At 36.9% G+C, this 27,565-nt stretch overlaps 2 protein-coding genes across 8 annotated transcripts in view; one reads left to right on the forward strand and one right to left on the reverse strand.

Annotated features, from left to right (window-relative positions):
* The window catches only part of LOC131435629 (D-beta-hydroxybutyrate dehydrogenase, mitochondrial), a 205,926-nt gene that overhangs the window by 15,731 nt on the left and 162,630 nt on the right, over nucleotides 1-27,565 (forward strand). For all 4 annotated transcript variants that reach the window (XM_058603718.1, XM_058603716.1, XM_058603717.1 and 1 more), the window contains one exon: nucleotides 4,806-5,063. In XM_058603718.1, the coding sequence (XP_058459701.1) occupies nucleotides 4,806-5,063 (258 nt within the window). The remainder of the gene's footprint in view (nucleotides 1-4,805; nucleotides 5,064-27,565) is intronic.
* Nucleotides 20,450-27,565, reverse strand: part of LOC131435631 (elongation of very long chain fatty acids protein 7) — a 93,425-nt gene continuing 86,309 nt past the window's right edge. For all 4 annotated transcript variants that reach the window (XM_058603721.1, XM_058603722.1, XM_058603725.1 and 1 more), the window contains exons 2-7: nucleotides 26,415-26,529; nucleotides 26,161-26,351; nucleotides 25,969-26,049; nucleotides 25,642-25,804; nucleotides 21,004-21,140; nucleotides 20,450-20,936 (exon numbers count right to left, since the gene is read on the reverse strand). In XM_058603721.1, the coding sequence (XP_058459704.1) occupies nucleotides 20,646-20,936; nucleotides 21,004-21,140; nucleotides 25,642-25,804; nucleotides 25,969-26,049; nucleotides 26,161-26,351; nucleotides 26,415-26,487 (936 nt within the window). In that variant the 5' untranslated portion in view covers nucleotides 26,488-26,529 and the 3' untranslated portion in view covers nucleotides 20,450-20,645. The remainder of the gene's footprint in view (nucleotides 20,937-21,003; nucleotides 21,141-25,641; nucleotides 25,805-25,968; nucleotides 26,050-26,160; nucleotides 26,352-26,414; nucleotides 26,530-27,565) is intronic.

Raw genomic sequence — 27,565 nt, forward strand, 5'->3', positions numbered from 1 at the left:
CTGGATGTCGAGGTGAGGTTCTCCCAACATCAGTAAGAACAAACCAAGTATAAAACCTCAAACGCTTAGGTTGTGCTTTCATTTAGGCGAGTAGTTAAATTTAACTAAAACTGTGGCCAATTTCAAAATCTGACGGACGGAAACTAGCAATAATTTCAACTAAAGAAATAATATTAGAATTCTCATTGCAAGATTTTTTTCAGTGTCGGAAAATAACAATCGATCTGTCAAAAATAACCAGGCTCTCGGGCAGGGTTATTTTTGACAACATCAAATCAACAGCTCGAGTATCAGATTTCAACCAACAATTAAAATTAACCGCGAAATGGTTCACAGCCTTAGACTTCGATCGTCAGGTGGAGCAGTCGGCAATGAAAGCAGACCTTTTGCGTGGTATAAAGCCTCAAACGCTTAGGTCGTGCTTTTATTTGGACTTCAATCGTCGGTACGAGAATTTAGTTTCAAAATTATGTTTCAGGAGCTTAGTTCCAGAATACAGGTTATAGAATTTAGAACCTGCATGTTGGAACTGGATTCCGGTACTGAATTCAGTTTCGAAACTAGTTCAAAATCTAAATTGCAATTGAATTCTGAATGTAGTTCTTGAACCCAGGTCCAGTTCATAATTTCTGAATTCTTTGCGTCGGTTCTTTTTTGAACCATTAACATATTCCCAAAGAACTATGCGAAATTTTACTTTACTGTCTTATATACGGTCCTTTTTTCAACCAGTTGGAGTTCCTAGCTGTTGTAGGAACTTTCTATTAATTTACTTTATAACATGCATAGCACCGACTCAGTTTATGTGCATCGATTCAAATGCTAGTAGTGAAAGCTGGCATAATTAAAACAAGTGATCAACTAATTGATATTCGAAAGTAAGAAGAAAGCGTTTCAGTTATATTCGTATTCACGACATCCAGTTATGTCTGTGACATTACACACTCGTACTTTTTTGTGTTGAACATTACAAATAACGCAAACTTAATTTACGTCATTAGTCGATTTACCAGCCCCCGATGATAACGTAAATGGAGGCTTGGGTGTCTTCTGATCAACAAAAAAATATCTGTACTGAAGAAATTCATAACTGTATTGCAACTGGGAAATAATGATTGCGATATTTTCGATGCACGTAGGGTGATCAATATGAAAAATAATATTTTTTGAATACTATCCAATCCCTGCTCTGTTGATTAGTGAATAGAAAGCACGTTGAATTTGACAAATTATTATTTAGACATTTTTGGTGAACGTAGGGCGTTTCATTATGAAAAATATGTAACATTTTTGACTATCACAAAAATGATGTTTCGTTGATTAGGGGAAAAATGTAATACCTGATGCTAAAGAAGCAGCTGAGTACTGAATATTCACATTATGTCTGGAGTGTATAATCATCTATGGAAACTCAACGACGAAGATACACATTGTTTTGTCAAAGTGAGCTGTCTTTTTGGTTAACAAAAATGTTTCAGCCGGTGTGTAAGCTGCTCATTAGTGGAGCCCCGATTAACAGAACTTATCCGGATGCTATCAAAATTGCATCTGATCTTGATATTTAAATCAAAATAAATTGATGAAATTAAATACAATGAATATAGGAATTACTGAGGAACGTTATCAGTTTCTAAATTTGGGCCATCATTTCAAAGTCAAATTCCAAAGTTTTATTTTCATAAAGTATTTTTAATTGTGTGAAATAAAAAATTGTTCGTATTACTGCGCTAGGGTTGTTTAGACTCTTTTTGGAAAATATTTTTCCTATATTTTACCTAAAATATAACGGTCCTTGTTATAATATTGAGACTTATTAAAATCTTAATACAATCTGAATGTTTGTTACTGATTTGGAATCATATTTATAACTTAATGAGATGTAAGTACCATAGTCAGATACAATTTTTAGAGCATCCTGTTATGATCTGTTGGTCGAGCATAGTGATGTTGAACGGGATGAGATATTCCCCATACTCAGGATATTATGATAATTTCGCAACACCGCTCAGCAGCGATAATGTTGTCCTGATATCAGTATCAGAAAATCTAAAGATTATCGTCATCATTTTCGGTGATGATTGTATAAACGATAATCACGGACGATTATTTTCTGTAATGATAACTGACTTTAGATTTTTTGAAAATAATAATACTAGCACTGCTCACAATTCGCAATAAAAGTGTATTCGGGACTCTCGAGGACTCTATCGTAGTAACGTTATTTCGATCCAACTTAGATAAATTCAGTGAAGCCTCAATACTATTTAACCATGTGGGAATCTTGGCTTCGATCGGAAATTACAAGAGCATTGAATATGTTTGTATTTCATCATCACTCTCGTTCAAAAGTACCGATAGTTCCAAGTAAAATCAGTTTTGCTTATTCTAGAATCAACCTACAGAAATTGAACGGGTCGACTGCCCTATATGTAGGGAAATTGGTCCAATAATCGTCGAATCTATGAATTATTATTTTACTGATTGCTTTGTCCACAATCTACGGATTTAGATGTAATCGAAATCAATATCTTCACTTCGGCTCTTGTAAAATGTTAGGGAAAATGCTAAACTGTTTTGCTATAGCGATGAAGAAGTTCAAAGTAAGTGCATCAAGTTTCTTCTTATCATGTAAGTCAATGCATCGAACAGAGCAGCAAATCTCACTCTAACTAATGACTTACTCAATATATTGGATGAAATGTGGAACCGAGACGATTGAGAGTACGGCTACGCTACATTTTCAATGCTTCCATTATTATTTTGACTCGGTTTATGTTTTCAATCGATTTAAACAGCATTACAATCGTAAAAGAGTAGGGCAATATTATTGAAAGGTTTGGAAAGCTACCAATCAAGTACAATCAAACTATGCTATTGGCATCAATTTTTTGCCGTTTCCCGTTTGATTCTCAATTTACACGCTTCCTACAGAAACGATCTACCTGGTTTGAGGTGCATATCCTCACTTATACGACTGCAATCTAGTTCGGAGTGGCCAGTAACGCAGGGAATAATCAGATATGACCAAATATTGTACATAATTGAATTTTTTGGTCTTATTGATATCTTGCAACTGTTATATCCATGAAAAATGTCATTTCATCCAAAGATTACTGATTTTTTTAAAGAAATATTTGTGTAAAGAAACACATAAACAGTAAACGATAAACGATAAACGATAAACGATAAACGATAAACGATAAACGATAAACGATAAACGATAAACGATAAACGATAAACGATAAACGATAAACGATAAACGATAAACGATAAACGATAAACGATAAACGATAAACGATAAACGATAAACGATAAACGATAAACGATAAACGATAAACGATAAACGATAAACGATAAACGATAAACGATAAACGATAAACGATAAACGATAAACGATAAACGATAAACGATAAACGATAAACGATAAACGATGAACGATAAACGATAAACGATAAACGATAAACGATAAACGATAAACGATAAACGATAAACGATAAACGATAAACGATAAACGATAAACGATAAACGATAAACGATAAACGATAAACGATAAACGATAAACGATAAACGATAAACGATAAACGATAAACGATAAACGATAAACGATAAACGATAAACGATAAACGATAAACGATAAACGATAAACGATAAACGATAAACGATAAACGATAAACGATAAACGATAAACGATAAACGATAAACGATAAACGATAAACGATAAACGATAAACGATAAACGATAAACGATAAACGATAAACGATAAACGATAAACGATAAACGATAAACGATAAATGATAAACGATTACGATTTTTTCTTGGGAATAAAGACTGCCCCAGACAGTATGGACGCAACCAAAAACCGCTGCCATTTCGCAATGGTTCAGAATCTGTCAATTTTTATGGCTGCGTCCTGTTGTTTATACTCTTCTCTAACCACTTGTGCAATTGTTTATTCGTTTTTATTAGTTTGTTTCGAAATGCGTGGACTTTCAGCAGAACAACGTCGAAAAATTGTGTACAAATAGTGCACAGAACGCGGACTGTCACTGAGAAAGATAGCAAAAATGGAAGGAGTAAGTGAAAAAGCCGTGCGAAATGCAATCAGGAAGTTCGGTAAGGATAACACCTTTGAGGATAAATCGAAAAAAATGGTCCTGCTAACCCTCAGTTGGATAAACATATACTGAAGGTGTTCGAGCAAAAGAAGGAGGTTTCAGTTCGGAATGTGGCCAAAAAGTGGGCACTTCGAAGTCAAATGTTCTTCGTGCTAAAGAACGTTTGAATCTTCGAACCTATAAGAAGCAAAAAGAACCAAAACGTAGTCCGAAACAAGAAGGATCGATCAGGCCTAGGGTTCGAAAGCTGTACAATACGATTCTTGCTGGAAATTTGAACTGCATAATCATGGACGACGAAACCTACGTTAAACTCGATTACAAATCCTTGCCGGGACCACAATATTACACATTGCGGAAAGGGCAATTTGATAATCGAATAAAATATGAATATCTAACGCTTGTGAATTATTTACAGCGAAATCAAAGTGCGTCCACACTTTCTGGGACAGTCTTTATATCCGAAGACCTAAAGTTTCAGAAACTAGAAAAAACTGACACTATCGCACTCACCGACTGCTGCGACTCAACTGAGTAGACGGTCAAAGGTGACATTTTTACCCCGGTTTCCCCTGCTCCAAACTTCACTGATTTCTGCAGTCACTCTAATTTGAAAGTGAATCGCGTACAAAACATTAATCACACCAACCTGCAATTTTTTCTTTTGTTCATATTTTTTTTCATTTCCAGCCCACCGTTCCGATGCAGCCAGCAGTCCGACGGCGGATGTCGCGCCACGGTTCGGTGCTGATCGAAACCACACCGAGACAAATTCCGTGGGACCTCATCGACCGGCTGCTGCTGCCGATCATCGGTTGTCACGCGGCCGCCATCATCGTTTCCAACGTGCTGAGTTTTCTCGGTATCTGCCAATTGTCCTCGTTTCCGCTGTTCTTCTTCTTTTCCATCCTGGTGGTCAGTGCGGCGATTGGCTTTCACAGCCTTAAGGTAAGTAGCACGAAGATAATGACTAAGGACGGGAAAGTTCAATCACCTGTTGGTCCCGAGGCTACTTGCAATTGGTTTCCGAAACGACTGAGATAAATTTCAAATGTGAAATCGCGTAACCAACTGACATAACAGCCAATCCCCAACTGAATGTTCCTGCTCAATGCATGGCTGTTGCGCTTTACGATCGGCATCCTACCAAAGGTCATGCCAAACATCAATGGATTAATGGTGCACCCTCGAAATGAAACCAAATCCTACTTTATCAAGTCTCCCGAAACGACCGGATCGGGTCATCCCTGGGACTAGAGGATGTGGACGGCGAAGTAGACAATGTGCTTCATTCTGTTCTCCGGTTGAATGATTCTCGAGAGCAGCAACGAGCGGTGAAATGTTTTCCGCTCGTGGATGTTTGTTTTAAGTTTAAAGGGAAGAATGGTTCAAAACAACTCCATTCCTTTCATTGAAACCTTTCGGATATACACGGAAACACCCTTGACCCCATCCAACCACAGCTCGCATGTTATGAAAAACTGATAATGGGTCGTAAAATTTTACGATCATGCATGCACCGAAGCGACAACCAACTGGTACTTATTCGCGCTCCGCGTGTCCTCTGGTGGCGGAGAAGGTGCAAACAAATGGGGAGGATGCTTTCGCGTGTTGTCGAGATATTTACTTTGTGCGCTTGCCGATCGTTGGTTAGATTTTTATGTATACATATTTTTTGTAACAATTTGTAGTTCTGCCACAATACACCGCACAGGACGAGCCACGCTTTGTCATAAAGCATGGGACGCCCCCATCAAAGCAAACGCGAATTGCTGCAATGAATCCATAAATATGCATTTACTACCAAGCTCAATAAAAATGTGCGTAATTAGCAACGAAGTGTTTGTCTATTGATCAGGGTTACCACTGTTTCTTCTTCTCTCGGTAACAGAAAATATCTAACCCCACAATTCATAGCAAGCAACTATCTTCACTAGACTGGATAACGCTAAAGATTATCAGTTTTTGTCAACAGACTGATGATTGGCTCTTAACTGTCGAATGTTTCTTCGTGTCGATTACAAGACTTATTTTTTATCCAGTTGGTTGAATTACTCTCATGCACTATTTCGATTAAAGCCAATTAAACGCTATTTAGCAAGAATTCGATGTATAGAAGCAACAAGAGTGCAGGAGTTGATTTATCTCGAGCTGCCAGCAAACAAAGCGCTTTTTTGTTCGCAGTATTTGCTGAGATCGCCAGATCGCCAACGCTAATCCTGTGCTCCTACTACTTCTGTTAATAATATTCCAGCATAACTAAGAATTCTTTCCCTCTATTAACTTGACACGAATTAAATCAATGATGTGCAACAGTTTTCGTGGCATAAAATCATCACTAACAGCAGTTCGCGTTCGGAGCTCGCAGAAATATTCGACATTCAAGAGCCAGGCATCAGTCTGCTGGAAATAACTGAATATATAGGGTAAGCCCCCCTTAAGAAAACATTGAGATATTTCTAAATGTACTGATATATTTTCTTCGAGGATGTAGGTATTTCTTTGCAATTTTATTTGATGTATATCAGTTTTGCCAGTACTTAGGATCTTCTACTTCATTGAAGATTCCTTCTTCTAGTAACAGACATTTCCGAAAATTACCGGAGATGTCAGCACTGGGATTAAGCTGATTAGTGCAACGCTCGAACGCTTGTTGAAGCTGCAAGATACAGGCAAGCATTTATTTTGGTTTCGATTATAGAGGCCACCTGTAAACATTATTTTCAAAAGCTGAATTAAACTTTTTATTTTGTAATACTATTAAAAAGTTACTACGCAAACAATATAGTAACATTTTTTTTTAAATAATATTATCCCATTTTTGGAATAATATTACCCATCGTTCGTTGTGTTATCATTTAGAATTATATTGCCAGTATTGTAATATTCACGAAAACAATTTTTTCTTTGTGAACTTTTGAATATCTTACTTGTGATGAACGAAGATGTCATCGTGAAACTTATAATCGAATAAAATACGAGTCGTTAATCGTATCTTGTTGAGATTTGGCACCCTGTTGGCATTTAATTCGTTATACAGTATGATTTTGAAAGACTTATGATTTCCCAAAACTTCTTCTATTTTCTGAAACGAAATTTTTTTATATAAGATGATCTTGCATTCAGCTTTTCATAATTATCTGAACTTTGATACTAAGAACTCTAACATAATTTGTTTGGTTGTCTGTGGGAGAAATAACAGAAATCTGACCTGGCACTGATCATAGACCGGTGTGTACGAAGTACTTGGAAAAACACAATCTTGGTTTGTTTTTTTCTGTATAATACACTGGACACTGTAACAACATTTCGATAATCTCCATAATAAGCTTACGAGGTCCAAGCTCGATTCCGATATCAATTAGGTCTTCCTGTCTCAACTGCACCAAAGAAACATTTGCAATCTTTGCATCTATAAATAAATTAATATCAATGATACACTTAGTTTAGTTCAAATATTGAAATCGTTCAAAATATTCAATTATTACTTATTAATATTAGGTAAACACAAAATTTATCAATATTCTCCTTGAAAGTGAATGTTGACAGATAATTTATCGACTATAATAGAATCAGACTTTTTCCAAAGTAGGGCGAAACTCACTTTGACATCAAGAAGAGGAAAACGTGGATGACTGCTTTAAAATTGTTTTACTTTCCTGTTTAGAAATTATAGTATATTTTCCAATCAATGTTTTATAAATCGATGAATTTCTTTCAACTTCCACTAAATCAAACAACAAAATTTCGACTTTTTTCGACTTTTTCATTTCTATACTACATGCCTGATCTATAAACTTTCGTCCGAGCTTATGTCCTTATGCATTTGACATGAAAATAGTCTCCGCGTAGTTTTATTGGCGACTTTATTATTTTCAGCAGTGAAACGAGTGAAATAACGAAACAAATAATTGCCCTATTCCCTTTAGCAATTTAAGTAGTTCCCTGTTTGTTGGCATGGAACATTGAAGGCAAAATTTATGAAATCAAATGGAATAAATGGAATTCATTTATTACAAAGATACAGATTCTTGAATAATTAAATTTCATGCTAAATTATTGTTTTGTAGCATTTATTAGAAGGAGAAAAAAATCTGTTCGCAAAATGTTGAAAGTTTCGCTTTTTTTTTCTAATATTATCAGTATTAAATATCTAACACTTGTGAATTATTTACAGTGAAATCAAAGTGCGCCCATACTTTCTGGGACACTCTTTACATTACAATAAGTACAATTAGTCTTCTTAATTACATAATTACTCCTACATTGTTTCAATAAGGCGTATAGGTGACCGCGTTCTGTACACCATTTGTACACAAATTTTCGACGTTGTTCTACTGAAAGTCCACGCATTTCGAAACAAACTAATGAAAACGAATAAACAACTGCACAAGTGGTTAGAGAAGAATGTAAACAACAGGACGCAGCCATAAAAGTTGACAGATTCTGAACCATTGCGAAATGACAGCGATTTTTGGTTGCGTCCATACTTTGTGGGACAGTCTTTAGCACGACGAGATGAGAAATAGAGTGACGGCAGTCGATGTGACCACAAATGATGTGAATTAAAACGAGGGAATTACAAACGATGTATAGGTATTATTATTAACCGATTTTAAACATTTACAAGAACATGAAAAGTGGGATTTTATATAACAATAAAATATATGAGGTAGGATACAGTAATAATAAAAAATTACTTAACTTTTTGTTTTAATTGCACATTACTTTTTCGATTAACAATTGTCCTGTTTCGCTAGTTTTATCAATAGTGATGGGACCATGCGTTCCTGCTGGCCTACTAGCGTTACTTTAGATCGAGTACCTTTAACTGGTCTAAGCTTAAAAAATAAAGTCGAATGAACTCTAAAGTTTTGGAGAGCACTGGCGGATGATGATAATGAAAAAATAAATTCATCATGATGAGGTATTGCGTGACCGAAGCAAATCTGTCAACATATTCACTGACCCTGTAGACTTGCGCATGAACTTAAAACTGTAGAGTTGAACTGTAAATTAAAAAAAAAACTAGACTTAACGAATGTCAAAATGCATTTTAGTCCCATTGAATAAAATAACAATTTTGTCATGCAGTAGCTCGCATTACGAACACTGTGCAATTTATAATTCCATAAAGGTTGCCATCTTGATTCATGTGATATTTTTTTGAGAAAATTGCAACTAGCATTCATTTGAATGCCTTACTACAAAGACATTGAACGTAATCTAAATTATTGTCCTTAGCACTACTTTTGAATTTTCAATTGCGATGCAAATGAAACTTTAGACTACAAAGAACAAATGTCAGGTGTTCAACTTTGCTTCCGCCGTTTTTTTTTTTTCAAAATTAAAAGCTTTATTACGAAAAAGTGCTTACAGATGTATTATTCAAAATATTGTCCGTCGCTAGCGACAACTTTCTCCCATCTTTCCGGCAATTTTTGGATCCCGTTTCGAAAAAAAGACTCCTCTTTTGACGCTATCCATGAAGCAATCAATTTTTCCAACTCTTAGAAGGATTGAAAATATTGATCTGCAAGGCCGTGTGCCATCGAATGGAATAGGTGGAAGTCAGAAGAGGCGACATCTGGGGAATACGGCGGGTGGGGCAAAACTTTCCATTTCAGCGTTTCCAGATACTTTTTGACCACTTTTGCGACGTGAGGCCGAGTATTGTTGTCTTGGAGGATGACTTTGTCATGTCGCTCTTGATATAGTGGCCACTTTTAGCGAGACGTTTTGAAATGGCTTGCTGACTCACTCCCAACGATTCGGCAAGCTCTTCTTGGGTTTGGCACGAATCTTCATCAAGCAATGCTCCTAGTTGTTCTTCTTTGAAGGTTTTCTCTCTTCCACCACCATGTTTGTCTTCGACATCGAAATCACCATTTCTAAAACGTCGAAACCACTTCCGACACGTTCTTTTACTCAGAGCAGCATCACCGTAAGTTTCTGAGAGCATTCGATGCGCTTCAACTGCATTTTTTTTAAATTATAATAGAAAAGTAAAACTTCCCGCAAATGGCGGGAATTGGGCACATAAACAGACATTTTCGAGCGTAAATAATACGAGAACAAGAACAACTGTCACTAAAACGGCGTTGACAATTCTCGGTTGATTTTCCAGAAGGCAGTAACAGCAAGTGACAGTTTCTCCTTGTTTACTTTCTCTTCTATTAATTACCAAGCGGTTTACGCGTTTATCACTTAACTCTTTGCATAGAATGAAGCTCGAAACGTTCGACTTCCAAACAGAACTGTGAAATCCAAGAAAATCTTGTTAGATCACATCACAATAATCGAAAGAGAGAGTGAACAAAGAGAAACTGTCACTTGCTGTTACGGCCTTCTGGAAAATCAACCGAGAAATCGTTAGGCACTGTACATACTCACTTTAAAGGTATTATCATCTGTACTCTTACCAGCCGCTACCTAATTTTGGGTCAAAATCTACCCTAAATCAACTAAAGTGCATCTTTCCAATTTTGGGTAACGAGTGATGACCTCAAAATGTAGGTAAATGCAAGTTTAGTACAAGTGTTATGCCATAACAAAGCACGCTACCTATTTCTACCGATCAACTCAAAGTTTGAGTAGATAACTATCTAATTTTGGGTAGCTTTTAGAAGAGCTCGACAATGAGTGATTTTTTCTCAAAAAATAGGTAGAAATGATTTTCTTTGTATAAAACAAATACGATGAGAATGTTTATGGTACTTACACATTTTTTTTTTTCGAAAACGGAACCCTTGGCTTTTGCTATTTGAGAAGCGTCGAATTCGGATACACGTACTGGAAACAGAAATTATACTTAGATAAATTAGTTAGAATAATCTCCTAAATATAAAATCCGTGGCAGTTTTATTATTAATAATATGCTACATTACAAAATATTCCATATTACTCACCCAGAAAACGGAATAAACGAATTTTTTTTCCTGTACTCACAAATGGACCACAAACTTTGACAAAAACAATATTGCCAAAAGAAATTGTTTAAAACATAAATTAAGTAAATATTAGTAAATTTATTAGTAGTTTTCTTGATACGTGTACTGAAACGCATCGTTTCAAGTGCGCCTAAAGTTAGACAATAAATTTAGTATTGTTGTTGACTGATACGTTACGATTATAACACTAGGGACGAACCAACATTTGTATTTTGCTACACCAAATTAATCAGTACTGAATTCTGAAAGTGTTATTTCATGCAAATAAGAAAGTGTTTCTGATTCGAACAAATTGGAACGATAGGCTTTCATATCCGCAGCTGTACAAATTATCGGAAGAAGATTTATACTGGATTACAAATTACAGTTGAAAATACGAAAATACTGCCAAAACGACGTAAATGATGCTTGTGTTGGACGGAAAAATTAGCATGCATCGTTTTGTATTATGTAGGTACGTAAAAAACTCCTCTTCTTACTTTTCAGTCCTAATTATTTTGGGCTTAGTTTCGGCAGCATTAGTGAACTTTTTTCAACTTTTGCTTCTACCTTTTACTTCACCAGCGTACTTTTTCGTTTAGTTTCATTGTTCTTCTCCTCCAATGTTATTTTTATTGGGGAAAGGGTCAAAATTCGGATCATTCCGTGATTTACATATCCTCTAAGGAACTCTAAATGCTAAAAGTTTTGATGGCATTTAGTTCATAGAATATTGGAATCATATTTTATATCTACAAGTTCAGCTTTTAATGATTCTAATCTTTTATCTATTATTTGTTAATAATTTTGATTCATTTTCATTACTCATGTATTTTTTTTTCTTGTTTGCAGCGGTATTAGCATAATTTGTTCGAAAAAAGTAAACATTTCTCCAATATCAAGGTGCACATTACTCTACGCTACATATACAACTCGGCCAACCTGTCCCAATGAATGTTTTGAAGAACAATCGCAATTAACGAAAATAAAAGTAATCTTACACTAGAAAGCATTTATAATGTTTTGCATACACTTCTCAATTGTACCACATTTTTGGAAATCTTACATCCGATTAATCCGCGTTACACGTATTACTTAAAACAAACAAAACTTTACTCACCAGCCAGCGCAGAACAAATAACAAACATTCTCCTGTACTAACGACAACACAAAAAACACCTGAAATTACGTCGGTACATGTGTGATCTAACACGCCACCAAAATCACTACAGATGTCGCCACTGCGCATAATAGCCTTTTCAGAAAAGTCACTCGGCCAACCAGCCCCGGCCTTCCCTATTCTGTTGCAAGTAGCACTTCCACCCCAAAAACCCATCTCTTTCACTTCCGTCAAAATTTTTCGAAAAATGGTTTTTCTCATTTTAGTGGAAAATGTGAATTTTAGTTTATCGTATGATTCGAATTGCCAAGCCTGTATCGTATTCAAATGGACTGGCTCAGGAAATCTTTACCGATCTTCTGCGTATTTAATTGGTAATTTCAAGGAACTAGCGATCATGGAGATTGGATTCATGATTTGACAGGTCTGATGTAGTCGGTGAGATTGTTTTAGTTTTTCCATTTAATTTATGTGACTTTAGTAATGAAAACCAACTCGCTAGCTTAAAGTGAATCCTGGACCTCATACACCATACATACTGGAAGAGAATGATGAGTCGTCGTCCTTCTGGAGAGTGGGTAAAGCACTTTTCCTCTCCTTATTTTCCTTTATCCTTTCCTGCAAACGACGGAGATGGGAGTGGCCGGTTTTGATGGCTATCATGTTGCTGAGATTTTCAGTTTGAGTTAAAATGGTATCAATTCCCAAAACTATTCTCTAAGCAACTCGTATTTGTCAATCAGCAGAAAACATGATGATATCAGTGTGCAATCCGCTAAGACCATCATCATAACGCAACGCAACGAAACTAAGTTTTATGTCTAGATTAATTTTTTTACTATATTTGCCACAATTGACCTTGAAAATAAGTTATAATATTTAGATACCTCATGGTAATCACCCTCATTCTTGTTTACGGCCGTATGCAATACGTTCGAAAGTATATCAAATTCGTCTTCTCGTTTACGTTCGAATCGATCACACTTTTAAACGGATCAGGGTCATGTCGCCTAAAGCCATTTCGCCGAAAGCCGTTTCGCCGAAAGGGTCATGTCGCCTAAAGCCATTTCGCCGAAAGCCGTTTCGCCGAAAGGGTCATTTCGCCGAATGTCATTTTGCCGAATGGGCCACTTCGCCGAATGTCATTTCGCCGAAAGCCATTTCGCCGAAAAGGTCATTTCGCCGATTCCTGCAATTATCTTAAAATCGTAATGGGAATCGATTTAAAATAAAGACAAATTAAAGATGATAACGTTAACGCCCGTTTTGTTGACCTACAATTGTACTTCTTGAATAAAGATTGATTCATGAACCTCAGAACGGAGTTCCCAAAGAAACTTGTTGACTACTAATCATCAAAGCAATTCCATAGGTATCTACCAAGAAAATGTATGTGGTATTTTCCGTTTACTAAATAAAAAACCTGTTTTAATCCACCTAGTGGTGTAATGATGCCTTTCTCATATGAATCATATTATCATATGTAATACTGTGGTATTCTTCAAAATTATTTTTCTTCGATTCTTAACAGAATAACCGAAATACATTTGTTTGACCGTCTACTGATAAAAACTATCAATTGGAAAAGATTTGAGGTCGATTTAGAAAACTGTTTACGGTCTTTCGCTCTTTTCAGTGATGGTATAAAATTTTTAACCCACTTTACCCTATATTTCCGGATCCGGAAGTCGGATCCTGATGAAATTCAGGAATTACGTATGGGTTCACAGGCCCTTTCATTTGAATCTAAGTTTGTGAAAATTGGTTCAGCCACTCCCGAGAAAAGTTTTTGTCACAATTTTTTGCACATTTTACCCCATAACTCCGGAACTGGAAGTCGGATCCAAATAATATTCAGGAATTTTGTATGGGACCACGAGACCTTTCATTTGAATCTAAGTTTGTGAAAATCGATTCAGCCATCTCCGATAAAAGTTAGTTCAAAAAACGTTACATACACACACACACACATACACACAGACATTTTGCGTACTCGACGAGCTGAGTCGAATGGTATAGACGTGCTCTCGTCTCTCAGACGTGCCCTAGTCGGCCCTCCGGACCTCGGTTCAAAAGTCGGTTTTCACAGTGATTGCATAACCTTTCTATATGAGAAAGACAAAAATATCCAATGCGGCTTCGCCACATCGATTTGATTCGTGTGCTGTCCGACCTCGCTACCGCTCGTTCGGACCTAACTAAAGCAAAGAAACCTAGCTTTGAGTAGACCGGTTAAACGAGGCGGTTACAGGTTTGTATGCAAGAGGCCGCCGCTTCCGACGGCGGGTCGGCGGCCAGCTCAGCCGGCGTCGCCTCGGCGCCTTTATGCCGCCGAGCCATCTTGGCTTCGGTTATGTGGCTGCGCCACATCAGTTATACAGGAGGCATAATAACACAAAAAAAAATTGATGTATTCGAAATTACCCTTTTGGCGAAATGACCCTTTCGGCGAAATGACCCTTTCGGCGAAATGACCCTTTCGGCGAAATGACCCTTTCGGCGAAATGACCCTTTCGACGAAACGACTTTCGGCGAAATGACCTATTCGGCGAAACGACTTTCGGCGAAATGGCTTTCGGCGCAATGACTCGCTTCCCTTTTAAACATCGTACATGCATAAAAACAACACCCATCCAACTTTAAACTATCAGTTATGATACAGATTTGAGTTGTAATTCAAAATATTTGATATCATTTGTTATTTGACTTGTTTTTTTCGCTGAGTTTGTATCATCATGCTTGCTTACGTCCGTATCGACTATTCGACGAGCACATACTTTCGAACGAATGCGAACTTGTTTCACTCGTATGTGTACGAACGTGATTCCTGTGTGAAAGAAGGATCGGCAGCGCAGGTAGTTTTTCAGGAAGATTCCAAGCAAGTGACGAATGCTACATAATAAATTAACACCCCGATTCTGCAATCCGACGGATTTGTGATACGACTTGTATGATTCGATCGACTCTCGTTCGGGAACACTTGAACACCCCAATTCTGAATTTCGATCGAATCGGATTATTTCGAATGAATGTGAAAATTTGCATTCTGCTTCCATCAAAGCTGTCAACATTACTTACACGTACTATATTATTTATATTATTCATTTCTTAGTAAACAAAACCGTCACACTTGTATTAACAAATTAGAACGATCAAATTTTACATCTATTATTTATGGAAAATACGCCATGGGTAAACATGCCTTATTTTATATAAAATGCATGATTTTACCAATGTAATAAATATGTAGATTATCGAAAACATGAAAAATGTAACATATTTCTCGCAAATAGTACTGATCACACTGCTATTTTAAATGCTTTTTTTTACTGTGCACGAAGTTTAATTTGAAAATTCCATTTACCGACTTGAATAAAATTGGTCATGAGTACAAAATTTCACCCCTATTCTGTACGTCGATCGATTCGAAATATTCCGATCGAATTTGCAATTTCCATTCTGCATTCCGTTCGAGTTGGGTATGAACTCGAATATCATTCGTTCGAGTTGTTCAATTTTCGAACATAACTCGATCGACTTGCGTACGTATTACTTCTGTTCGGTTTCAAATCGTTCTAATTTTTTTATACAAGTGTGACGGTTTCTTTTACAAAGAAATGAATAATATTGATGGTTAGTGTTCGAAATTTCAAGTGTTCCCGAACGAGAGTCGATCGAATCATACAAGTCGAACGGAATAAAGAATGCAAAATTCGAACTCAAACGAAAGTGTAGATTTGTTCGCATCACAAATCCGCCGGATTGCAGAATCTGGGTGATAGCCATATTTGAAACAAAAGTTAAACACGATTTTGAAAGCTAGACCGATTTTCACAAACTTAGATTCAAGTGAAAGGTCTCTTGGTCTCATAAGTTGCTATTGAATTTTAGTCGGATCGTACTTCCGGTTCGGAAGTAACAAGGTGACAGGTGTGCAAAATGAACTAAAAATAGTAATTTTGCACCAAGATCCCCGATTTTCACCATCTTAGATTCAACCGAGAAGTCTTCAGATACCGAATATCCCGATTTTTATTCAGATTCAACTTCCAATTCCGGAAATAGGATGCTTAGCAGTCTTCTCATGAATATCGGTATGATTGTGCCAGGACACGAAATCTACACACAACATATCCAACCTTAAACTTTCTACGGGTTCATGTTCAAGTTTACCCTGAGCACCGTACACGAACGAACTCAGTATGTACAATGGTTCGAATTTCCGTGCTCGTACATCGTTTACGTACACCGGGCACACGCCAGGTACGGTTGAACCAGTGATAGAGTAAAGACAAAGCAAAGCAAAAATTCGGTAATAATCAGAGTGAGATAATAATAGGAGCAATATAAAACTGAGGATGTCAGTATTTCCGTTTATTTACATTTATTTGAAAAAGAAAGAAATTCAGCAATGGTGTTTCGAATTTGTTTAATCATGTTCTAGGATTTCTTGTACTAGAGCGATCCAAAGTTTAATTAATGCGGCACAACATCCAAAAAATCGTTCATCACGAAACCTGCACAAAATTTACATTGGATGATTTAGAATATACTGGAAGATTTTACTCGAATCATTCATTTTAGTCTTTCAACATAATAACTGATTGATTTTCCAATTTTATTCTATACCTCATACAAAATACATTCAAATGGTAGTAAGTGAATGAAAAGTTGATTCTCAAATGAAACTTGGAAAGTCATTTGAAGACATTGCTGATATACTTGTCTATTTACAATTTCCGGAATGGACATTGTGATAATCTGTACTCACTGTTTAGCAGCAGGTGAATATCGAGTCGGTACACGATGTAGGTGCATGGCGTGTAATTGTACCACCGAACATGTGCACGTGTTCTTGAACAAATGTTAGAGTTTGGATTGGAATATGATTTTAGAGTTAGGTATGAGAGTACAACTTTCACGAGCATGATGTTCGGTGTTTATTTCAGAAGTCTGGTGCTTAGAGTATTTTTTCATAAGTGATTAGTAGCGAATTATTTAAATTGGTTAACATATTCGCATATTAAGATAGTCTTTGACCAAATAAACTCCTATCTTTTAGTAATAGTCAGTTCATATTGCTTCGAGATTTTAGAAAAATAACCAAATGCTTGTGGATGTTTATGGTGATAAAGCTCCAACTGATAAATCGTGTAGAGAATGGTTTCTACGTTTCAAGAATAAAGATTTCAGCACTGAGGACAAGCCTAGCTTTGGACTACCAAAAAAATCGATAACCTCAAGAAGAAAAAACCCTTCTTAATCCACCTGGTGGTGTGATAATGCCTTTCTCTTCTTTCATAACATATCAATTGAAAACATATGTTTGATGCCAAAAGTCTTAGAATTGCATGAAACGTCGAGATTTAGTGTCATCTCGAATTTTTTTTTTTTGAAAATATCGACTTTCTGGGACTTTTTGAGAAAACACTAAATCTCGACGTTTCATGCAATTTTAAGATTTTTGGCATCATAAAAAATTTTCGATTTCGGCAATTTTATGTACTTCCCCCTATGGTGCTTTTTCAAGATCGAAAATTTTCAAACCTTAACCGCCGGGCAGCACCCCTTACGCATGTCCGATTTAGCTCAAATTTTGCATTAGGACATTTTTCGATGTGCTTAAACTTTTGAGCACTAGCGCTTTACGAAATTAGAGGTGATCCCAAAATATTGGCACCCTTATATGTATAAGAGCGGTAGAAATCAACGTGTTTTGTCGGTTACGTCACTTATACCATCATATCTCTGGAACCAAAAGTCATAGCCATTTGATCTTTGAATTTGATCAATGGCCCGAAAGTAGCTTTCAAACGAGCCCAAGTTTGTTAAAATCGGTTCAGCCATCTCTGAGAAAATTGAGCGCGTATAAATATTTTCTAAAAGTGCACACACACATACACACAGACATTTTCCGATCTCGTCGAACTGAGTCGAATGGTATATAACACTATGGGTCTCCGATGCTCCGTTCGAAATTCGATTTTTCCAGCAATTCTAATACCTTTCTTTAGAGAAATGCAAAATACTACGCTATGTCTGGTCAATTGTTGCCATCGACCTCAACATCGACACTAGAGCCGAATATTCATGATTCGAAGGTCAAAAGGGTGTTGTGTACTATAAGGCTGCAATTGATCCGTTTGAGCCGTGTATTACGAGAAGACAGACCGGAATACAAGCAAAGCCGCACCAGCCGTATTCTCCTGACATTTCTCCTTCTGATTACTGGTTGTTCCGACGGATGCAGCACGATCTGACAGGTCATTGGTTCACTTCTTTTGCAGAAATCGAAAAATCTTTAAATTCTTTTTAGTTTGAAATATATTTGCATTTTTGAACCAAAATACTATTTACGTGGCTTATCTTAGCACAAAAAGTTCATTTTCGAGAGGAAATAATAATAATTCTAATTTCCACGTCATCGAAAGCACAAAATAATCGATTTTAAGTTTTAAAAGCACTAAGTAGACCGTCGTTACGATACATAAAAATCAAGTATAGCAAAAGCAAATTTTAAAATTAAAAAAATATATTAGCATTAGCATTAGCATTAGAGTTTAGCATTAGAGACCGCCCGTGTGTTGCTACTCTGTTATTGATCTGGACCAAATGAGATTGCAAAATGATTTTTTGAAGTAACATGTTTGGGAATAACACATTGTTTCACACTGTGCAAACTGTATTGAACCATGCATGCTGATCAATACCGACGCCGGCCACGTCCGAATGCAGATCTACTTGGGAGGGAACGGATTGTTAGTTCGATGCATGTTGCTACTAAGAACCGAGGAATCCTCTGCATTCCCACATGCATCACAGGAGAGGATACTTTGTTAGTAAATGTTTTAATAATGTTATCATGTGTTTATTGCTCTGGGTAGCCGGCTACCAAGAATGTTTTAAAGTATAATCGTTTTATGTGTTACTTTGTGCTGGCAATATAATGCACGAAACAGTCAATCTCTAAAATTGACAAAACTCCGGACAGCCGGCTGTCGAGTATGCAGTCACTCGTTTATGCATCTACCTTTCGCGTTTTTTTTTAGTCATGCAAAAAAAACACATGCGGATTGATAAAAAAAGGTATCATCTCACTGCTAGGTGGATTAAGCACGTTTTTATAAATGAAACTACGTGATGCAAAATAAACGAGCGAATAGGATTTAGACAAAAAAGTTGATTCATTGCATTGAAATATTCTAAACAGTTATTATAAAATCATTTTAAATCACCAAACAAAGGTCAACAGATTTCACACGCGTCTTGATTCTTTATTATTTCCGCTTTATTATTTGAATTATTTGTTAATTGGTCATATTAGTTGATCTGGGCAGCCGGCTACCGAGGAAAATATTAATTTACTGTTTGAAATATTAATATCAAGTTTTTTTTACTATGTATTCAATATACCGATATATGTTATCTCTGTTATTAACTTTGTACTATGAACGGATTTGCGCAATGGTTGATTTTTATCATTCATTTTATAATCTTGAAAGACAATCTATAACATGGAAGAAGAAATCATTCCTTATAAAACTTTTCTCCGAAGCTAGACGGAAATTGATAGGTTGAATAAAGAGATGATTTAGTAAAATAGAGTAATCAGAAGTAAAACATTGAAAATATCTGATAACTGAAAGAAAAAAGAAACTCCTGCAATTGTCGCCTTTTACGACATGGAAGCAGGAACCCAGTGGATCTATTCTTGGTTCATTTTTTTCCGCCGGATTCCACACGGCATCTAGGCTGGTACAGTCCGGAGAGCGCTAATAGGTACTATCAATCTCCTAGTGGACCCCAGCCCCTAATTTTAAAATTAAAAAAAATATATATATATTAAGTAAAAAACGTACACATTTTAACATGAACACGATTGACACCAAACTGAATTGACTCAGAGTAAAAAAAAAACAGTTATCAGAACAGATTGGCTCGAATGGCGCGTTCCCTTTGTTGTAAGGAGATTTGTGCTTCAAATGACAGAGTTAGCTACTTTGTTGTTATTATTTCATTCAGATTTTTGACATTTCAACTCTAATTTCAAACAAAATAATGTTAGATTTCACCATTAAGTTATATGGTTTTATTAATAAAGTTTACTATTGGTTAGCAATGTTATCGAGTACGTGGTGCGGACGAGTGCTGAAAGATCAGTAATAGCAGTTGCTAAATAGCAGACCTTGATACGGGTTTTTACATTGAGATTAATGTCTGCGATGAGGGGGAATATCACAGCTTTGACCAGGGCGTCTTCAAAAACAAAATCTCCACATGTTAAATTTTCTTTCAAGTATGTATAATATTCAATAGCCTAGTAAACAGAGCTCTCCTAAAATGTACAGCTTAAAAAAGAACCGGAATTGACCGAAAAAGTTCCACAGAACCTCCTAACGACTACACAATTCCAGAACGAATGTTTCCGTCGCTAGCGACTTCACATTCGACTCAACATAAATCTTACGGTCGTTAAAAATCTCACAGATCCTTCTTGGCATCGCCATCAGCCGGTTCTACTCGCTGCTGTCGACTGTCGTCCAATTCTGGTACTTCCTTTGGTTTACAATCGGCTCGATTGTTGTTGACTTCTGTGGCGGCGGCTGGCTTCCTGTCCGATTTTCGCAGATAACTCCTAACGTAGAAGGTGCTGAACATGTAGATGAACAGCGCGGCATTCAGAGTAAGCAATGCGGCAATCGACTTCGGATATCCGCAGCTTGGCTGGAACTGCACTTGCACAGTGTGATAGAACACGATTATGAACTGAATCTAAAAACAAAAAGGGGAAAGGGAGAATGCTTGACAGTACGAAATGTTTTGACAGGAAAACACTCACAATCTGCATCACAGTCAGGTAGCGTTTCCACCAGAGGTACTTCTGTACCTTGGGTCCCATTGCAGCCAGCATATAGTAGGCGTACATGCACACATGGATGAATGAGTTGATAACTCCCAGCAGTGTGCCATGGCCTCCTGGATTGAAAAATGGAAAAGAAAGATCAATCAGATCAGTATATTCTTTGACGGATAATACACTTTTTGGATTATTATTTTTTTCCAGTGTCTGGAAATAACTATCCACTGTCAAAAACAACCACGCTCTCGAGCAGGTATATTTTTGACAACGGAGAAAATTGCTATTTGTTTGTCAGATTTCAACCAAAAGTTAAAATTACTCGCGAGATTGTTTTGTTTGGTCAAGGTCATTCCAGTAGATCTCAGTTTTTTCCCAGCTGTCCAAACCGGACTTAGAACGAGCAGCATAATGTCACCGTCCAAAACCAAAAATAAAAAAAGATGAATGGTTTTCGCACGGTTGCGACGTTTGTTGTTAAAACCGGTTTCCACGGCACAGACGAAGATAACAGAATTACAAATTTGCATTTATTGCCAACAGGTTCGACGACTTGATACTTGAATTGGCGAGACGATCCCTTCTGAGATGAGTCCGAAATCCGGTACCTGTGTTCGGCTTGACAGAGCGCAAAGGCAAAAGATGGGTCAGCAGCCTCAGCACAATAGAATGCAACTTATTTATTCGAACAGAACGAGCAACACGTGCAAAATTTTATGTTTTCCACCGACTGGTTTCTTTAACGTGATCGAAACTGGTTCTATTATTTCTAACTTCGATATCATAATCTTTTTTGTTGGGTTTCTGAGTGCTTTGACAGTACCGACTGGTGATTCTGATATTGATTCAGTTCTCGGCTAATAAAAATGGAAGTAAAACAAATTAACTGCAACCGACCTATATTATAGAAGGTAAGCAAATTTTTGATCTAGCACCTCTACACGGAACCGACAGAAATTCACAACAAAATGTTCTGCCCGACCTGATGACTTGAGTCATCTTTCAGAGAGTTTAATAGCAAGAGTGTCTGCATAAATGTTCTTTGACTTTTCTCGAGAAACTCAGTTATTTCATTCCGTTTTGGCCGCATTTGGCATCTTGCCGTTACGGAAAAAAGGCGGGTGGATAATGTCAGAGACATAACTGGATGTCGTGAATACGAAAACAATTGACATATTCCTCAACTCTTCCGAATATCAATTAGTTGATCAATTGTATGAATTATACAAGCATTCCCCCTTTTCACATTTTTCGCAAAAACAAAGACAGCTTCACTTGATCTCAATTACTGTGAATTTCACACAGCGAAAAATGCTCAAATCAAATCAAACAGTTCTAGATTTGCACTAAACTAAGGATATTTACCTTCGATTTGCGAGCAAGAAAACCTAATAGTTCTTTAGAAAACTTTTAGAGCCATTAGAACGACTGATTTTGTGATGCTCTCCGCCGTCGTCCACTTTTCGTTGTTTTATCACCAATGCAAAAAACTGGCAGCTGTGACGTAATCGCTCTTGTCGAAAACGAAACAAGCTGTGCAAACGACACAAAATACATCTGCTCGCAGTGGCGATAGAATCCAAACTGATTCAATTTTTGTTAAGAGGTTTCTTTTTACTTGATTTCGTTTGTAGCTTTTTCACTAATGGGCGGTCCTAACGACTATAAAAATAGCCGCATACAGAATTTTAATGTCGATTATTGCATTTCGGATTTGCTTTTCGTGGAAAGAAACTATCAATATGCTGTAGGGATTCGTTTCTAGCATTCAGAAGGGTCAAATAGTGTAATTCTCTAAGACATTAAACTCTGGAACAGTTTTCGCAAAAACAAAGACAGCTTCACTTGATCTCAATTACTGTGAATTTCACACAGCGAAAAATGCTCAAATCAAATCAAACAGTTCTAGATTTGCACTAAACTAAGGATATTTACCTTCGATTTGCGAGCAAGAAAACCTAATAGTTCTTTAGAAAACTTTTAGAGCCATTAGAACGGCTGATTTTGTGTAATGCTCTCCACCTCTCCACTAGCTTTGCAAACGACACAAAATACATCTACTCGCAGTGGCGATAGAAGAGTTGTTAAGAGCTTTCTTTTTACGTGATTTCGTCTGTAGCTTTTTCACTAATGAGCGGTCCTAACGGCAATAAATATAGCAGCATATAGAATTTTAAGGTCGATTATTCCATTTCGGATTTGCATTTCATTCAAAGAAACTGTCATGGTGCTGTACGGGATTCATTCCTGCATTTCAGAAGGACCAAATTGTGGAACTCACTACGATATTAAACACTGTTCGGAACATTTTCCTCGAACGATTTGTTGTACAGCAGCAGATATTTTGAATTATCCTCTTCGATACTCGTTTATACCAAACATTTCAGAAAAGTTTAATTTTGAATTATTTGAGATTATGTCACACAACTGAAAATTTTATCATAAAATTGTGATCATATTTCCGATGGTATGTAGAAAAAATTATGTTGATTCGTTAGATACAATAAGAGATATTCTCGATCGAAAACTTATCACTCCTCAGAGGGTAAATTTTGAAAAGGCACCCCATAGTAAAGTAAGTCGTATTCACGACAAAAGACCTTAGGTTGGTATGCCGTGAACAACGTCTAGGCGATGCCCAAGAACATGAAATCTCCCAACACGTCACGTTTTCACACAATGTAAAAATTTGAGGCTATCCACAAACGCAGGCCCGGCGGGTAGTTGTAATACCCACTCGGCCATTCTAAAACATGTTTTCAAATTTACCGCGTAAAACGTGAGTTTTTTATTTACTACCGTTCACGTGCACCGCATTAGTATTTTTTTTCTGCTAGGCATACACATTCTCATATAACTTTTTGAATTAATTTTCTTTTAATGTAATATTTATAAGGGTTTTATAATTGTAACCACCTGTTTTACAACAGTTTTGACCAGTGCAACATATTGCAAGCAATTGATATATTTTCAAGTTGTCTTTAGTAGTCTTATGAAATCTTTTTCAAAGATCACGTCCTATACCACATTTTATCCATTTTGCCTTTCTCATATAGAAAGGTAACGCATTCACTGTGAAAACCGACTTTTGAACCAAGGCCCAGAGAGCCGAGTGTCATATACCATTCGACTCAGTTCATCGAGTACGCAAAATGTCTGTATGTGTGTAACATTTTTGTGCACTCAATGTTCTGGGAGACAACTGGACCATTTTTTACGAACTTCGGATCCAATGGAAGGTCTTGTAGTCCTATATAAAGTTCCTGAATTTTTTTCGAATCCGACTTCCGGTTCCGGAATTACAGGGTGAAGAGTGATTAAAAATTTATACCGTCGCTAAAAGTGGCGAAACAAAATATGTAAAAAAGTGGTAGTCATTGGCAGTAAAAGACAAATTTAATCGATTCTGGCATTCCTGATTTCCGGTTCAAGATTCCAGAAGCACCGGAAATCGTGGTCGTATACTCCAAATTGGAACTAAATTGTTTCAAATTTGCTTGACCGAAATCAAAAACATATAATTATTTAGAATGTCTCAGACATGTGTTAGAGAAATAACAAGACAGTAAACATAATGAAATGTAATACAATAGCAGTTCCAGTTGAAAAGTTTAAAATGTCTGTTGAAAACAGCCGTGAAAGAAACACCGAGAATTAGGTACATAAGCAAACTTTAGTAACATTATTTTTTAATCTTTGGGTCCCTCCCTAAATGAAATCCTGGATACGGGCCTGCCAGTGCCGTAAAACTTCATTCAATTCAATTGAAATCGAGTGTGTGCACACACTGACGAGCACTCTACTGCAGTAAACTTCACATTCTAACACACATCCTTCGCATTCGCACCGAATGCGCATCATCCCGTTCTACATTCGTATCTCTCTATACCGAAGCTCAGTTTAACCACCGTCAGTTTATCTCTTGAAGTAACAAAATATCTCTTACAATTGAATGAGAGAGCGGCCTTCAAGTGAGAAAACATTCGAATTGGTTCAAGATAATCAATGAAAGGTAAACCAATCATGATAACTGAAATATCAATTTCAGAATAAACATAAATTAACTGTTCCCTCTTTCAGTTGAGGTTCCAGTGTATCAAAACCGTTTCAAATTTACGTTCGGCAGTCAAATTGTTGAAACTTGTAGACCATACTAATAAACTACCGCTAAGGTTTAATTGTATCAAACCGACTAGACTTTGTCATGGCTCTTTCGAAGCTTACATTTATTCAGGAAGTACCAAACTCGCCTTCGAGTTGAACCGAAACCCAGTGTACAATAACACCGCACTGCGACGACGAACCAAACCACATTCGATGAAGATCACTGTCACATCCTAATTGTTGTCAAGGTAAAACCATGCTTCAATTAGCACTTAGATTGCTTCCCGAGCCAGACGAGTTGTTTCTCACCGACAGTAGCGGACGAGTGTCAATTTGAACAATCGGTATTCAGTCAGCTCTGGACCAATTTGCTCGGACCGATGCATGACTTGGTTTTCGGAGGAAATGTTTGCACTGTTCCGCTTGGAAATCCTGCCCGATGGAACGTTCGCGTACAGACGATGATGCTAATTAAACCAGAGGGCGGCGAGTCTAAGGACTGAATTCGAAACTTACCAGCAAAATATTTGACTCCGATGAAGCCACAGATCGGCATCAGGGTGTGGTGGTAGACGTGCAGGAACGAAACCTGGTTCTGCTTCTTGCGTAACACGAAGAACACCGTGTCGAGCAGCTCAATCACTTTGCAGATATAGTAAAGCCAGACGGCTCGGGCCATCTGCGGAAAAGCGGATAGGAAGTGTTGTGTAATAGAGATTAAATTTCAATCCAGAATTAGCACGTTTCTGCGAGACACTTTGGGATGGTGGATTTTGTTCTTTGTGGAACAAAATCAAACCGAACATGGGAATGATTTCCGTTCTTGACGTTGTTCAAACTTACTCGCAATGCAGTTGGATGTCTCGAATAATCCACAGGTTGGCATTTGAAGTTGTACGTTCCATCCCAACCACCTTTGATACCCTGATGAAGAAAGAAAAAAAAACACACGGGAATACAGAAGCGGAAAGCAATCAAAACACCAGCTCAGTTATTTCAATCTTCACTGCGGGCTACAAATCGAAACCGCCTTACCTCATGCACCAGCACGACACTAAGCACCACCTGCAGGGCGTTGTATGCAATCAGGATGTTTTCCAGTTTGAAGGGTTTCCGCTTGGCCATGTACCGGGGACCGGCGTAGAGACAGAAGTACAGATATGTTACGACAATCACTAGCAGCGGGGTCATCGATCCGGACAGGAACCAGTCCACCGTTCGTTCATCTGTTCGTAAAAGAAAGTATTATCAGGCGGGGTTTCCGATTGCATTTCAGATTGCCGCCGTACCTTGATTCTCTATGAAAAATTGTGCCACGCGGTCAAAAATACCACTGTTTTCACTAATTTTTTCAGCCTGCATTGTGTTCTATATTTTGGTAACTAACTGCATAGAGTTGAATATCTGCAAAGAAGGAGAAGCAGATTAGAGAGTTTAAAGCTGTTTGGAGAGGAAAAAATGTGTTCACTTGTTTTTTATTGTTGAATGGTAAAGTAATTTTTGCACGCCGCGTATTGCAAAATCGTTATTATCAATTCGTTTCAAGCAAAAATAATTACTGAAAATTTGTGTAGTTTTGTACACTTACAATTCGGTCAATGTTTTGAACGTTTTGTCAAGTTTTAAGGTCAATCGAAGCAGAAGTCTTGGGCCTGTGTGCCGAACTCTTACTTCTTCTCAGTATAAGATAAGCAAGGATAAAGGCCCATAACTTGCAGAGTTTTGTTCCAATAGGCATGAAAATTTCACAAAATATTCTTCAAATGTTTTACTATAAGAAAATACAAAAAAAAATAAATGATTTTTCAAAACTGTAAGACCCTACCCGCCCCTTAACCTAAACTAACCTAACCTAACTCTAGCTGTAAAGTGCTCTGATACACGGAAAGAAATCCGTTACTACTGTTATGATTAGAAAATCATGAAACCAATCTTTTGACTTATCATGAAATCATGAGCAATAACTCTTCTCCCATGAAAATTAATCATGGTTCGAAAATGCGTTACTTGAAGAATGAATTTCTTTCAAAGCCCGTAACTCTAATTTTCTACCCGGATATCACTTTGAACCCTCTGCTTCAAGTGATGTGATAGATTAATAAATTAATGATAAAGCAAAAAGCAGACATTGAAAAACAAGACCTACTGAAAATATTCACTTGATCCTGAAGCATGTTATTCAATAATCCGGCTGATAGAGAATTAAACATAACATAAAAATAAAGATAATGAACCGAAAATTGACATCATAAGAGACAAACATCAATGTTACATTTTGTTCGAATGTATTCTTACATATTTGATGTGATCGTTGTTGCTAGAATAATATTCCGCGAGCTAGCGTTTAATTCGATTGTGAATTTGGAACACCATCTAACGAAAATCAGAAAAATATTTTGTTCAACCACTTTGATTAATTTGTTTCATAGATATAACAACA

This window comes from Malaya genurostris, chromosome 3, assembly GCF_030247185.1.
Source record: "Malaya genurostris strain Urasoe2022 chromosome 3, Malgen_1.1, whole genome shotgun sequence".
Lineage (NCBI taxonomy): Eukaryota > Metazoa > Arthropoda > Insecta > Diptera > Culicidae > Malaya > Malaya genurostris.